The 15,736-nt window shown below is 40.3% G+C and overlaps 1 protein-coding gene across 6 annotated transcripts in view; it reads right to left on the bottom strand.

Moving 5' to 3' along the window:
* Pkn (serine/threonine-protein kinase N) overlaps positions 1-15,736 on the bottom strand; it is a 724,111-nt gene that overhangs the window by 478,831 nt on the left and 229,544 nt on the right. For all 6 annotated transcript variants that reach the window (XM_080278058.1, XM_080278061.1, XM_080278062.1 and 3 more), the window contains one exon: positions 2,843-2,961. In XM_080278058.1, the coding sequence (XP_080134184.1) occupies positions 2,843-2,961 (119 nt within the window). The remainder of the gene's footprint in view (positions 1-2,842; positions 2,962-15,736) is intronic.

Genomic DNA, 15,736 nt, shown 5'->3' with positions numbered 1-15,736 from the left:
CCCACCAAATTTCATTGAAATTCACAGAGAACTTTTGGATACATTGTCTGAACAAACAGACAAACACACACACACAGGTGAATACATAACCTCATCCAACTTCACTGGTGGAGGTAATAATATAAAATTTCTATTTAAAGTAACATTTTATGCAGTGGTAGTCCTTACACGCTTCTTGCTGAGATAGCCTCATATCTCACTTGCAACTGCTCTACTGAAAGAAGTGTCTTGCCATCACATTAAAAAAAAAAAAAAAAAAAAAAAGTTACAGTACTTGAAAAAATTATGCACAGAATGGCAAACCCTACCATGATCCTTAATACTACCTTTCTAAACCAAGAACACGACCACTACAAACGCCACTAATATTGGGTGGATGTGTGGTAGCAATGGAAACAAGACTAGCCTGTATTCCTCCTACTTCTTTGAGGAGGACACCTTCAGGGAAATGAACACTATTAGAAATATACTGTGTCAGCTTGTATACTGGGAAACCCTCATATAGACCAATTCAGTTGGGTGGGACTGCAACTTGGCCTGTGATTGGGTCTCTGCTCCTTACCCAATGTTACTTGGCTGGCACTCCTAAACTGCTAAGGCTGCTGAAACTGTAGTCCAAGACATACTATCTATCCATCCATCAGCCAATCCTACGTTGCCCCATGAAGAGCGTAGGACCCGGGGCTAGGCAAGTTGGTCCTGACATTTAAGATGAGTGACCAGCCTCACTCATCCCTGAGTGGCATTACATGAACAATAAACCACAACTACCCCTTGGATATAAACTTTCACCGGCTCAATCCGATTGGAGCACCATAATTACCCACTAAACCACCAGGTGCCAAAATTTGGTTATATGGTTACCACCCAGCATAGTAAATGGTTTCCTGGTGTACAGGAAACCATTTGGCTTGTCTTATTTATTTATGCCTAGGTCTGTGGTGATACATACAGCTTCAAATGCTTTCTTGTTTTTCTGCCGACATCTTTGTGCAGCAGCGTACCATAATCTAGTTTCTTCCAATTTTGGTTAATGACCAAAAATAGGCAGAAACTAGTGTACTACACAAAGCTGATGATACAACAAGAAAAGCATTAGCAGCTGCCTATAGAAGTAAGCTATGACAAACAAACCCGTAACACATGCACTAACCAGTTCAGTACAGTACATCTCCATCGTACGCGGGATCCTAGTACGCGAAACCCCTGGTGTGCGAGGACATGTTTTTAATATTTTCCTAAACAGAGTATGCGAGTCACACCCACATGATGCGAGGCAGCAGGAAAAAACTGCCCAAAACCAGTGTTTTCTGGTGGGAGCCCCAAAAGCGACACCTGCCTCTCCATTACGCGAGGCAGACTCCGAACAACAGATCTTGACAGCAGAACAGCAGGCAGCAGAAGTGATAGAGTGATTTGCCAATGCCTAGGATTAATCAAATCCTGTGTGCCCTGAATAGGTTCAAGGAGGAGTTCGAGAGCATAGAACTGTGCCAGCAATGAATGGAAGACGTTCTGAGTTCACTGGACAGAACCTTCTGCTACTACACAGAGAAGCGCCATCAAAAAATTAACAAGAGGAAACGAACTCTCATCACCCGTTACATTCAGCAGCCATCACAAATTCAGGAACCCGAGGAAGCAGTGCCTTCTTCTGCAGAGCCAATTCCTGGGGAGGAACTAGAGGATGAGGTGATGTCAGTGGTGTCATCAATAGACTTTGAAGGATTCATGGAGGAAGTGAGTGAGGTGGCTCGTGAAATTGTTGGTGAGGCAGGTGGTGCAGCTGGCGGTGCATTGGGTGGGGCAGGGGATGCACACCAAGTACCTCACCCTACCTCGGAACCCCTTCTTATGTCCATCAAGCCTGTTGTCTTCTTTGATTAAGGTGAGCAGCCATATTCTTGTTACTTTCAGTTATATCTTAAGTACTGTACTGTATATGTCTTAGATATTTTCCCCCAAATGGATAAAAAAGGTCACTGATGGAGGGGGATCTCGCCCACATGTTAATTTTCCCATTAGTTTATGTATTCCTAGTACATGAAATCCTGGTACGCGAGCACCTCTGCCACCCAAACAGGCGCACATTAGGGGGATGTACTGTATAAGGACAACATTCATATAACTCTTATTCTTGCCATCTCCAAATAATTTTATTCACTTTTGGGTGATTTTCAATAGATTAGGTTATAGCTTTCATTAACCCCTTCAATATATGCTACTTACCTGAGCTGAATATAGATGTCAACAAGTAGTTACACTAAACTATGGATTACATCCTCTGTTTCAAGGGGTTAGCCTGAACAACATTATCTGTAATTAGCAAGAATAATACCGGTAATAATAATAATACTGTAATAACAAAAACAATAATAAAATAATACTAATATTTTTCTAAAAAAGGCATTACAAAATTCAAGAGGTGGCTGTTGTTGCTTAACCTCAGTCTGTCTGGCTGAGCAGACCCAATGACCACAGGTAAGCAGATGCTTCGGTTTGGCTGTCCAACACGAACAGTATACCGTATATAGATAGCTCCCCCTTGACATAGGCAGTGTTTCACCAGGGTCAAACCAAGATCATTCTTATGGTGGGGTACTGGCAAATATAAAGAAGTATAGCTCCCAGGTGGACACTCCAGCAGCTCCACAAAGGAAGCAGTGCCACCACAGATAGTTTCATCGTCTATGCCAGGTTCTCAAGTGGTAAATAGGGATAATGGAAAGAACTTCCTCAAGCTGAATACTACTACTGACAGTAGGAAGAGGAAATAAAATTTTTTTTTTTTTCTTCTTCTTCTTCTTTCTTTTCTCTTTTTACATTAGAAGTCAAGCATTACCTTCAGCTCAATCTCCAGCTGTCGCTCGAGTGAGAGTAGGCGCTGGTCGGAGGCAGATAGAGAGAGTGGCTCCAGAGACTTGTCTTGACTCTCCGTCGCCATTGGGGACAGCGGCGGGTCTGTGGAAGGGTTATCAGGTTGGTATGGGCGGATAGGAAAAGACTGAAGTACAAAAATCATCATCCTAACCATATTCCACAACAAACTAATAGGGATGAAAATTTGTAATACTGGTGTTAATAATAATAATAATAATAATAATAACAATATTAATAAAGTAATAACTGGAAGCCAAATGAATAATAAACATCATGACTATGACAACGACAACGATGATGATGATGACCACAGTAATAATCATCATAATCATCCGCACCTTTCCCACCCCAGGGCAGGGTGAGGCCCTTGGGTGGGGTGAGGAATAATAATAATAATAATAATAATAATAATAAAAATAACAATAATAATAATAATAATAATTAATAATAATAAATAATAATAAAATAAAATGAGTACCGTAATCTCTGCAGTTTTAAGTTTTACAGGGAAGTAAATAGCTAAAGGACAAATACAATACAGTATTATTAAAACATTATGCAGTGACCATAATAATAATAGTAATAATATTAATAATAATAATAAGTATTCTTTGCAGTTATACGGTAAGTTTTGTAAGGAAGTAAATAGCCACAGGGAGGAATACAATAATATTTAAGAATTATGCAAACAATATTGTACAAAACAACGAACAAATTTTTACAAATGAGCGAGGGGAGTTATGTTAATTTAAAAAATTACACTGCTCACAGCCTAACTGTGTGTGTGTGTGTGTGTGTGTGTGTGTGTGTGTGTGTGTGTGTGAAACAATATATCAAGAATATTTCAACTTTAATAAACAATAATAAAATTTAGTTACTTATAATGCTGATAATGCAGCAAAATTAAGCCTCATTATTGCACAGTACATACATAGGCTATACATACAGTGCAGAAGCAATAGCTACAAAAAAGCATACATTACAGTATAGAACAGTATAGCTACTGCATTTAATTAAAGAAGACTTTACATCCCAAACTCAGTTCTTTCCCATATTAGGATCTGCAAAAAAGTAAGTCCTCCCTTCTCTTCTCTAAAGAAAGATGACAGACTGAAACCGCTACCCTCTTTCCTTTCATACAATGAAAGTAGCTAATGGACATTAATTACAACATTGCTACTAATGTAATTACAGTATATTAACTGACATGCACAGTATTTCATTAGCCATGACTAGTTTTAGCAGAAAAATACAAAATGTACAACAATTAACATGTATAATAATATACTACGACTAAAAACAGCTGGTCAAAAGGCTTCAAAATGTCCTTCAAATTTCATACCAAACTAGCATAAATAGGCTAACCATATTGAGCCACTTCATTTTTTTTTTTTTTTTTTTTTTTTTTTTTTTTTTTTTTTTTAACACATTCCCTTTCGTCAATAAGGGCTAAGGCATTGTCCCTGGGTAGAGGACTTTGGTTTTGGTGCGTGTAGCACTTTATGACCAGATGCCCTTCCTGATGTCTACCAATCAGTAGACATTAGGAAGGGCATCTGGTCATAAAGTGCTACAAGTTCCAAAACCAAAGTCCTCTACTTCAGCACCTTATTCCTTTTATTTTTCATTTTATTGTTCTTGCTGTTATCTGATGATTTTTATTCACTTGAGGAAAGACCGAATGGAATTACTTAGATACCGTATGCTTTCATTCAACAATACTTTTTCTTTCTAATTGTCTGGTTGCAGCAAATTGTAAAAAATGATGTTTTCAGGCTGAAGGGGCCACATTACATAAACCTCTTCCCTACACCAAAATTCTACAGTAGACAGGTGCTTCAACTCTGGTACAGAGAAATGGGAGTGCAAATTACGTAAAAGTACAGTTACCTTTCCCTTTACGTCGCATCTTGTGGTACAGACCTGAATGTACAGTTGATAATGTAATGGACATACAAAAATTAACAGGGGAATTCTAAGTACACGATTAACACAGAATTCAGGGTTGTTACACATCTAACAAGGGAATTCTCGGTAGACAAATAGCTGACATAGGAAACTGTGTAAACAATTAAAATGGAATTCTGGGTACTAAATCAACATGGGAATTCCGAGTAGCAAGAAAATAATTCTCAGTAGGCTATTACAATTAACATGGAATACTGGGTAAACTACATTATTAACAATGCTACCAGATGGACATAGCCTAATCAATATAGGGAAATTGCACACACAGGCACAAATTGATTGCTTAGAGAGAGAAAGAGAGAGAGAGAGATGGGGGAGGTAACAGGCAAGACAACAGTGGCACTCAATCATTTACATCGCTGGTTTGAATCCAATCCAAACACTCTCACGCTACTTTCGCCTCTTCATTACAACGGTGTATTTTTACACCCATGCTCATAAAGTGTGAGCAGGTGTTATGTTTTGGTTGGTATGTCTGTCTGTGTTAACAAAATAACTCAAGCTTTCATCTGACTTGAACCACATTCAATGGGACAGTTGAAAGCTGACCAAGGAGCTGACCTATTGTTTTTTAAAACAACAGGTAAAAAGCCAAGGTCACATGGCATGATCCACAGAAGCAGTTTTGATCCAATTTAAGACAAACTTGGTAGTAAGGTTAAGGGTAAGACAGGAACAAAGGGATCTGACACTGAGAACATTCAGTCAATGGATAAGATCACGGGGAAAGGTCAAAAGGTCACTCGGAAAGGTCAAAGGTCAGTCACATGGCAAGTTTAACTTACACTGTTTTGATCTGATTCAAATCTAACATTGTTGCTACAAGTGTTCAGGCTCAGTCAAGAGCAATGGCATTCACTTGGGGGGTCAATTAGTCCAAGGTAAAGGTCCCAGCAAGGTCAAATAAAAAAAAGAGTTACCGGTAATCTAATTTAGACCAAACTTTCTGCAAGGGTTCAATAGGCTATAAGCCAAGAATGAAGGGACTCCATTCTGAAAATTAATTACCAGTAGTTAAATGTCAAGCTCACAGGGAAAGGTCAAAGGTCAAAGTTACATGGCAAGGTCAACTTAAGACAGCCAATCTGAATTAGGTGGCACTTGATGGATGGAATACGAGTATGGCAAAAAAAAGGGTAAATGTATGCTTTACTTTAAGCAGCAGAAAGACGTTACCCTACCAAGTCCTCTCATATTCCTGCCGTTTGTTTTCTGTATTTTTCTATTTTCAGAGTGGTAAATGACATTTTCCTACTGTACTAAAAATATCCCTCCTTTATCATCATCTTCCTTAAGCCATACTTATGTCTGTTGTTTCCAGCACAGTGGAAGACACTTACTCAAATGTACTAAAAGATGGATTCTATTTCCCATTTCCCAACTGAAGGTTAGGTTAAATTATTAGGTACGGTACAGTTAACCTAGGTTGGATTAGGTTTAGTTAAACTGTCTGGTTAAGAGTCGCTTCCACCATTATGCTGGCAAATCAAACAAGAGTTGTTGCAGCAGAACACAGCTTAAAACAACAGGGAAACAGATTTAACAAGAAATGTTATTTACTACCCTAGAAATTATCAGAAATAAAATGGCCTATCAGGAAGAATTGATTTGGTATGGTGCTTCTCCTGCTTCAAGTAAAGTGTGTTTACCCAAAAATAGATAGGATTCCATTTTCTGAACGCAGTAATTGGATTTTCAGAATAATTACTAAAATATCAAGGTCAGATGGAGAGGTCAAAGGTCTGGGTCACATGGCAAGGGCAGTTTTACCTAAATAGTTTTTTATCAAACCTAGTGGTGTGGCTGACAGTAAGGCAAGGAAGAAGGGATGCCATTTCAAAAACAGTCAACGGTCTGCACCATATAGCATTATAAAACCTGGACCTGTGAGTCTCTACGAGAACAAATTGCCTAATTTTTACTTTATTTTATCCAAGCTCAAGGGGATGGGGTGTGGGTCAGCCAAGGGGCTGACCCACAATTTTAAAAAGAGGTCAAAGGTCATGATCAAATGACAAGGTCAATGGCTTAATCTGATTAAAAAGCAAATTTACCCACCACTTTTAAAAATGGTCAAATATCATATCACATGACATGGTCAATAATTTTAGGCTACCTGATTTAAAAGCAAATTTTGTGGAAGGATTCAGAGTAATGCAATGATGATGGGCTTCAACTCTGAGAACAACTCACCACACAGAAATGCCAAATGTTAACACTATCACGTATGATATAAAAAAAAAAAAAAAAAAAAAATGGAAGTACAGAATGTTGGCAAAGGATAGTTCAATTTTGAAAACAACAGGTCAAAGATCAGGCTCATCTCAAACATCTCTGATCTGATTTGGACCAAACTTACTGGAAATGCAGAGGGTTGGGCAAAAATGAAGCACTGTAATTACCCGTCCCCATCCTGGAGGGGCTCGGGGACTGGTATTGTTTTCACTCGGTTTGTCTGTCTGTTAACTTTTTGCAAAAACTATCGGTGCAATTTTGACTAATATTACAGGGATGATGGGCTATGACCTGATCACCTGATTAAATTTTGGGCCAAGGACCACGTTATAGGCCCCCAAAACGTGAAGACCAAAAAATTGATTTTTCACCAAAGCTCCTTTCAGATTTGTCAAACTGACATGAAACCAAAACCTAAAGGTGCATCTTTCAAATCTACATCCTATAACATGCCTCATTACATTAGAGTGGTCACCCCCCCAGTTAGCAGGTGGGCCAGGCCTAAAATTTCAAATGGGCATTAAATTGTCAATTTTCACCCTATTTACTCCAAATCTGATGTGTTACATATTTGACTAAATACCCTGTTTATATATCAGCATTAAAATGACTGCCAGGGATGGGTTGGCTGTGCCCTGGCACCGTTTCTTGTTCGATTTTGATAACAATCAGTAGGTCTGGGTAGGCTAAAAAGGCAAAATCAAACATTCAGCATTTACACCATTTCCTGGGCACAGGCATAGCAATCTCCATAAGCTTTTTCTTATCAGCTATATATCATTCTTGTTACTTTCACAGGCTTTTATTCAACGGTAAAACAAGAAGACAGTTACACTGCGATTCAGCATGTTTTCTTATAAGTCCATGTTCTTAAAGAATATAATTTTAGTACTATATACATCACAGGTGATTAACAACCACAGTTTGATTTTCAAACAAAAAATAATGAAGAAACAAGGGTAAATTTTTACAAGTTGCCAATACACTCCCCAGGTTGTGCAGTATATTTTTCTGAACCTATCCTGATGCAGCAGAATGCTTACCTTGGAGTTAGGTATCATACAATGCGTTTATGGTGATAATATCCCTGAACCGCATATTGGCAACTAGTAAATACCGAAACAAAATACCGGTATGTTTCACCCATCCATCCATCATCCAATCCTATGTTGCCCCATGAGGAGCATAAGAGCCCGGGTCTAAGGAAGCTGGTCCTGGCATTAAGATGGAAGTGACCAGCCTCAATCATCCCTGAGTGGCATTACGTGAGCAATAAACCCCAACCACCCCTTGGATATAAAACTGCACCGGCTCAATCCGATTGGAGTGCCATAATTACTCACTAAACCACCAGGCACCATAATCTGGTTATATGGTTACCACCCAACGTAGTAAATGATTTCCTGGTGTACAGGAAACCATTTGGCTTGTCATTCAGTGTAGAGTCACCCATAGGTAAAAGGAATAGGAAACAATGAAGGAAAGAAACACGAAGGAGGGGGTGTAAATTCTCCCACAGGCAGAAGGAAGAGGAGAGAATGAAGAAAAGACAGAAGAGGAAGGAAACAAGAGACGAAAGGGCAGACACCCAAAGCAGCACTACATCACGTGAGTGGATGGTGAATGCCCCCCCCCCTACACACTTACTTCACGATATTACAGAAAACCGCCTAAACGCCCCCAACAGCGTCTTTACTGCCGATCCCGCCCACTGGTGTCTGGCAACGACGTCGGTACACGTAACAAATGTACACGATTTAAAAACCATAAACTACGGTGGAAGTCTACCTGGAGAGGCGTTGAAAATTAACTGGGGGAGACCCTCCAATGATTATAATCTACCTCTCAGCGTACAAACTAAAATGTGCATTAAGCAAAATCTGCGCCGAAACAGCATCCTGCGTTAAGAGCGTTCAGTAATCACGGCGCGTTCGGTATGAATCTCAGGACTAGGCGATGGCGAAGGTAGGTGCGATCACAAAGCAAATTTTTTATACATCATACAGGAGACCCTCATTAAAATGATACAGGTTACCAAATACTACTTGGTGATTAAATTAACAAGTACAAAAATGTAACCCTATTTTTATGGGGAGGGGAGACAATACTAATCAACAAAAAAATAACACAGGGTCCTGCAACTCCATACCAAATGGAAATTTGGAAATATCACCTGACTGTCGTCATACGCGAGTATTTTCGAACTGAATGGGTTAGATGGAGTATTCCTTAACCCCGTCATTAAAAGTCTTAAAATTGTTCGGAAGAAACACTAAAATAATACATAATCGTAGTGACCGGAGTAGCCTGTTCACCACAATGACGTCATATATTTTACATCACCACCTGGCGACTGTATTCAGTTAACAATGGCCTGGTCCTGTGAAGCGACAATGATGGCGACGATATATTACCTCTCAAGTTACAACGATCTCTCGAACACAGAATAAAAACGTCCTGATGGCAGTAGTAATATGAAAAAAAATGTAAAAATACATCCTCGGATTGAAGGCATTAATATAAACAGTAAGTTCACATCGTACAACACCTACCTATGAAACACGATAAAATAAACCAACAAGTTCAACACGTTAGAGGGGCCAGTGAAGTAGCTATCTTAGAATTACAACACAGAAAGCTACCGTACATACAGACAAAAATGGGGCCTATATTTTATATATATATATATATATATATATATATATATTTTTTTTTTTTTTTTTTTTTTTTTTGGCCGAGGCGAGGATGCACTTGACGGGTTGGTGATGATCGACTGAATGCAACTTTACTTCATTATCTCCTTACTCGTCAGCATTATTAACTGACAACATATATGAGGGGGAAATTTGGGTTAGTAAATGTTATTCGGACACGTTGCATTCAGCCAATCACAAACCTGTCAAGCGCATCTTCACCTTAAAAAAAAAAAAATAAAAAAAAAATAAAAAACAGTATACTCTACATACAACACAATGGACAACCATACACACCGGTACATAAATGCAGAAGAGAGGACTACACACCACTATATCGTAATTTAAAAAAAAAAAAAAGTTTGCTTTGAGGCGAAAATAAACAAAAATGCAAATGAACGAAAACACACACACCTAACATATTCTATCACGTGTAATTTTTTTTTACTGCAGATGAATTATATATATATATATATATATATATATATATATATATATATATATATATATATATATATATATATAATGTAAATATGTTTTACTTTAATCAGCAGAAGGACATTACCAATTCAATTGCTCGTACGGTACTCCAGTTTGCTTTCAGTATTCTAGGGACTTTTCCCCCCTTGTCGTTATCATCATGATCCTTATGCTTCACCAACATTTGCAATGGCGGACATGCTTAAACTTATTCGAAGCACGGTTAGGTTAAACTGCTAGGTTAAGTTAGGTCAAAATGAAAGATTAAGACGAGGTACTAAGAGACGACCGGGTCATTTGTTGGAAGTGTCTGCTCATACATTCGTGAAACAGTTGATACAGCGGAAGGGACATGTATAAAAACAACAGGGATAGAAGTTTAACGTAAAACATTCATTTAACTCCCCAAAACTAACAAGAAAAATATAAAACACTATCAGGAAGAACTAATTTGGTAAGGTGCTCCTACTGCTTAAAGCAATTGTCATATATATATATATATATATATATATATATATATATATATATATATATATATATATATATATATATATATATTGCCAGACGCCTTAATCCCGTACGGAGTGGCCACAAACAAATCGCCTCCATGTCGCCCTGTCCCCCGCCATTCCTGGCCTCCTCCCAGGTCACACTCCCCTCTCTCATATAGGCTACCTCTCCACTCCATCCCGCCATCTCATCCTCGGCCTCCCCCTCCCTCTCCCCCCCCCCCACTTCACTCACATACACTCTCCTCGTTAGTCTGTCGCTCTCCATCCTCTCCACATGTCTAAACTATTTCAATGTAGGCCTATTTCTCCAAACGCTTTCTATCAAATTCACATGCACACCACAACGCTCCTTCACTTCCTCACTTGTCAGTCTCTCTCCACGTAACTCCTCACGCTCCCCTCGAATAACTCTTTTTCCACTGCTCTCACTCTTGTGTCCTTCCAACAAGGTCCAAGCTACACATCCATATGTTAGGGATGCTATCACAATACCGTCATGCAGCGACATTTTTACTTCCATGCTCACCTCCCTATTGTTTATCACTGCTTTCAAAGAACCAGCCACCTTTCGTCCCTGTTGTACACTTTCAAGCACTTCATCCTCCAAACTTCCGTCCTTACTCATCGCACTACCCAAGTACTTACATGCATTCACATTCTCCATTTCATCATCCAACCTCACTGTACATTCAGTGACTTCATTTCTCTCGACCATAACTTTACTCTTCCTTACATTCACCTGTAGATTCAGTTTCCTACACACTCTCCCAAACTCATTCACCATGCCTTGCAGTTCCCGTTCGTCTTCATTTAGCAATACAATATCATTTGAAAAACAATACAGGAAGATTCCAAAAGCTGCCCTCTTTCATCGGGATGATCAGGGCCGGTCCAGCATCCACTGCCCTACCTTGTATCCCTTTTATAACCCCATCCATATACAGACTGAACAACCATGGAAACATAACAGACTCCTTTTTCAATCCAACATTCAGAAAGAAAATTTTACTCAGTTCACTACAGTATCTACACGCACTGTAGACTTAGCAACCTCTTACCAACTCTTCACGGTAGTCAAGAACTCACCATTCATATACCGTATTCTTAGAACTTTCTACATTCCTTGTCTATCTACTCTTGTCATATGCTTTCTCCAAATCCATGAAGGCCACATACAACTTCTTTCCTTTCTCCAGAAACTTTTCCACTAAGACCAAAGGATGAATATCTGATCTACACAACCTCTTCCTCTCCTAAAACCTCCCAGTTCTTCTCCCACCGTCCGCCCCTCTCCCGGTGACGACTCGAGGTGCCTGGAACCACTGTCTGACTCTCTTCTTCTTCATTTCTGCAACATTCGCGGCCTTTCCTCTAACTTTCGCTCTGCTGAGCACCACCTCTCCTCCTCTAAACCTCACCTTCTTTTTCTAACGGAGACTCAGCTGTCTGAGGCAACTGACAGCAAACCCTTTTCTGTATCCTCCTACTTTCTCTATACTCATTTCAAAGCCAAAGGTGGCTGTTGTGTATACATACGCAACGACTTATCTTGCTCTCGTGTTCCTGAACTTGATTCTTCTGAATTCTCCACACTCTGGCTTCGGCTTTCCTATCATTCTCTGACTAAATATATCTGTGCTGTTTACTTATCCCCTAATTCTACTGACTATCAAAATTCTTCGACTATCTTACTTCTACGATGGAACACATTCTGTCCATTTCTCCTTTCTCTGAAATCTCCATTCTTGGAGATTTCAATGTTCACCACCACCTTTGGCTCTCCTCTCCTTTCACGGATCCACCTGGTGAACAAGCCTACATCTTTTCTATCCTTAATGACCTAGAGCAGCTTGTACAGCACCCTACCCGTATCCCTGACCGCCTTGGAGAGAGCTCCAACATACTTGACCTCTTCCTCACAACTAATCCTTCTGCTTACTCTGTTAATCTTTTCTCTCCGTTGGGCTCCTCCGATCACAACCTTATTACCTTAACCTGTCCTATCACTCCGGTACAGCCTGTGGACCCTCCAGGGAAACGTCGTCTGTGGCATTTTGGAGCCGCGGACTGGGAGGCCCTCAGGCAGTACTTCTTTGATTTTCCCTGGAATGATTATTGCTTCCATGGCCGTGAGCCATCTGAGTGTGCCTTGCGCATTACGGAGGTTATTCTCTCGGGCATGGAAGCATACATTCCTTTCTCATATCCTTTGACTAACGCAAGAAAGCCTTGGTTTAATCACGCTTGTTCTAATGCTGTCCGCAACAAGGAGAAGGCCTACAAAAGGTACCGGAGCCAAACCACCCCTGAATCACATCATCTTTACGTTTCTGCCCGGAATCGTGCTAAGTCTGTTCTTCGCTCTACTAAAAATAATTTCATCCATACTAAATGCTCTCAACTCTCCAACTTGAATTCTTCCCGCTCCTTCTGGCACCTTGCCAAAAATCTTTCTAACAACTTTACATCATCCTTCCCTCCTCTTTTCTACTCTGATGGTTCTGTAGCTATTTCTTCTATTGATAAAGCAGATCTCTTCGCACAGACTTTCTCCTCCAATTCCACCTTAGACGATTCCGGTGCTGTTCCTCCATCACTTCCCCCCTCTGACTTCCTCATGGCTGACATTAAAATTTCTTCAGTTGATGTATTTTCTGCCATCACTGGCCTCAGTACTAACAAGGCATATGGGCCTGATGGGGTCCCTCCTGTTGTTCTCAAGAACTGTGCTTCTGTGCTTACACCCTGCCTAGGCAAACTCTTTCGCCTTTGTCTGTCAACTTGTACCTTCCCTTCTTGCTGGAAGTTTGCTCTCATTCAGCCAGTCCCAAAGAAGGGTGACCACTCCCAACCCTCCAACTATCGTCCAATTGCTTTAACGTTCTGTATTTCAAAAGTTTTCGAGTCAATTCTTAATAGAAAAATTTTAAGGCATCTTTCCTATCACAACCTTCTTTCCAATCGTCAGTATAGGTTCCGTCAGGGACGCTCCACTGGCGATCTTCTCACCTACCTTTCAGACTCCTGGTCATCCTCCTTTCGGGACTTTGGCGAAAGCTTTGCCATTGCACTTGACATCTCAAAGGCTTTCGATCGAGTCTGGCATAAATCTTTAATTTCCAAACTGCCCTCCTACGGTTTCTATCCTTCTATCTGTGCCTTCATCGTTAGCTTCCTTTCTGGTCGTTCTATAGCCGCTGTTGTAGACGGCCATCGTTCTTCTCCTAGATCTATCAACAGTGGTGTTCCTCAGGGCTCTGTCCTATCATCAACTCTCTTCCTTTTATTCATCAATGATCTTCTAAGCTGTACATCTAACCCTATCCACTCATACGCTGATGACTCCACCCTTCACCTTTCCATTCGGTTCCCGCAACGCCCATCTCAACAGTTACTTCAACAAACAAGGGATGAGGCTATGGCACAACTAATGTCTGACTTGGCTTGTATCTCTGACTGGGGTAAAAATAATATGGTTGTCTTTAATGCATCTAAGACTCAGTTCTTACACCTATCAACCCGACAAAATCTTCCACAGGTATACCCACTAATGTTTAATAATATTCAGCTTAATCCTGCATCATCCTTGAACATGCTTGGGGTTTCATTTACTCAGGACTTATCTTGGAAAGATCATATTACATCTCTTGTAAAATCTGCTTCCAAGAGACTGGGTGTGCTAAGCCGACTCCGCTCTTTCTTTATCCCTGCACAATTGTTGACTCTATACAGGGGTTTTATCCGCCCCTGTGTGGAGTACAAATCTCATGTGTGGGGAGGCTCCCCACATACAGCTCTTCTCAATAGGGTGGAGTCAAAGGCTTTTCGTCTCATTAACTCTCCTCCTCTTACTGATTCCCTTCAACCTCTGTCTCTTCGCCGCACTGTTGCATCTTTATCTCTTTTCTATCGCTACTTTAATGGTCACTGCTCCTCTGAACTGTCTGCTTGCATTCCTCCACCTCTACGACGGGCGCGTAGCACCCGTCTGGCAGCAAACTCTCATCCCTTTTCTGTCCAACTCTCTAATGCAAGAGTTAACCGTTACTCCCAGTCTTTCATTTATGCAACAGGTCAGCTCTGGAACTGTCTCCCTCTGTCTGTATTTCCTGCTGCCTATGATCTCCAGTCTTTCAAACGCAGTGTGTCCAGGCATCTCAAAATGATCGGATCTTGAATTTGGTTCTCTATTGTATTTTGTTTTCCTCTTGGAGGGAACTGTTACTGCGGGCTCATGGCCTTTGGTTCCTTCTTCCTCGCATAAAAAAAAAATAATAATAATTCCTCTGTTATTTCCCTAACTAGGCCTGTCAATAACTATCCTACCATATAGCCTACTTCGCCCATTACATTAAGACAAATGCCCCTATGATTACCACACACTTCTTTTTCCCCTTTTCCTTTGCACTGGGGAATAATTATACATTACCTGACTTCCAATCCTCAGAGACTCTTATCTTCCTCCCAGGCCAATCCGCACATCATCCATAACCATTACACTACTATGTCTCCCCCAAGCTTTATAATTTCATCACACACTCAACCAATTCCTGGGGCTTTCTGACTTTCTTCATTGCTTCCGCTTCCATTCTACTAATCTCTTCCTCCCTTCTCACCAATCCCCTTCTCCTAGCCATTCCCCAGTCACTAATACTCGCATTACTTTCATTCTCTACGTTTAACAGTTCCTTAAAGTGTTCTCTCCATCTGCTCACTTTTTCTCCTTTCTCCACTATAGCAATCTACCGTACAATTTTTATCATTCATTCCCCTAGTAGGGTAACTTCTTTATTACCCTAGCTCTCTTTACTTCCTTCCAGAATATTTTCTTACATTCCCTCCACTTTACACTCAAATTCCTTCCAAATTCCTAATCCACTCTCTTCTTACTCTCTCTTACTAATCTTTTCACCTCTCTCACCCTCTTTACATACAGGCCAACTCTCTCTCCCACCTCTCAGCTTCTTC

The sequence above is a fragment of the Coenobita brevimanus genome, chromosome 72 (assembly GCF_032717465.1).
Source record: "Coenobita brevimanus isolate Jiangsu-jjx chromosome 72, ASM3271746v2, whole genome shotgun sequence".
Classification (NCBI taxonomy): Eukaryota; Metazoa; Arthropoda; class Malacostraca; order Decapoda; family Coenobitidae; genus Coenobita; species Coenobita brevimanus.
Note: the sequence above shows the minus strand (reverse complement) of the source record. Positions and strands in the feature narration are given on the sequence as shown.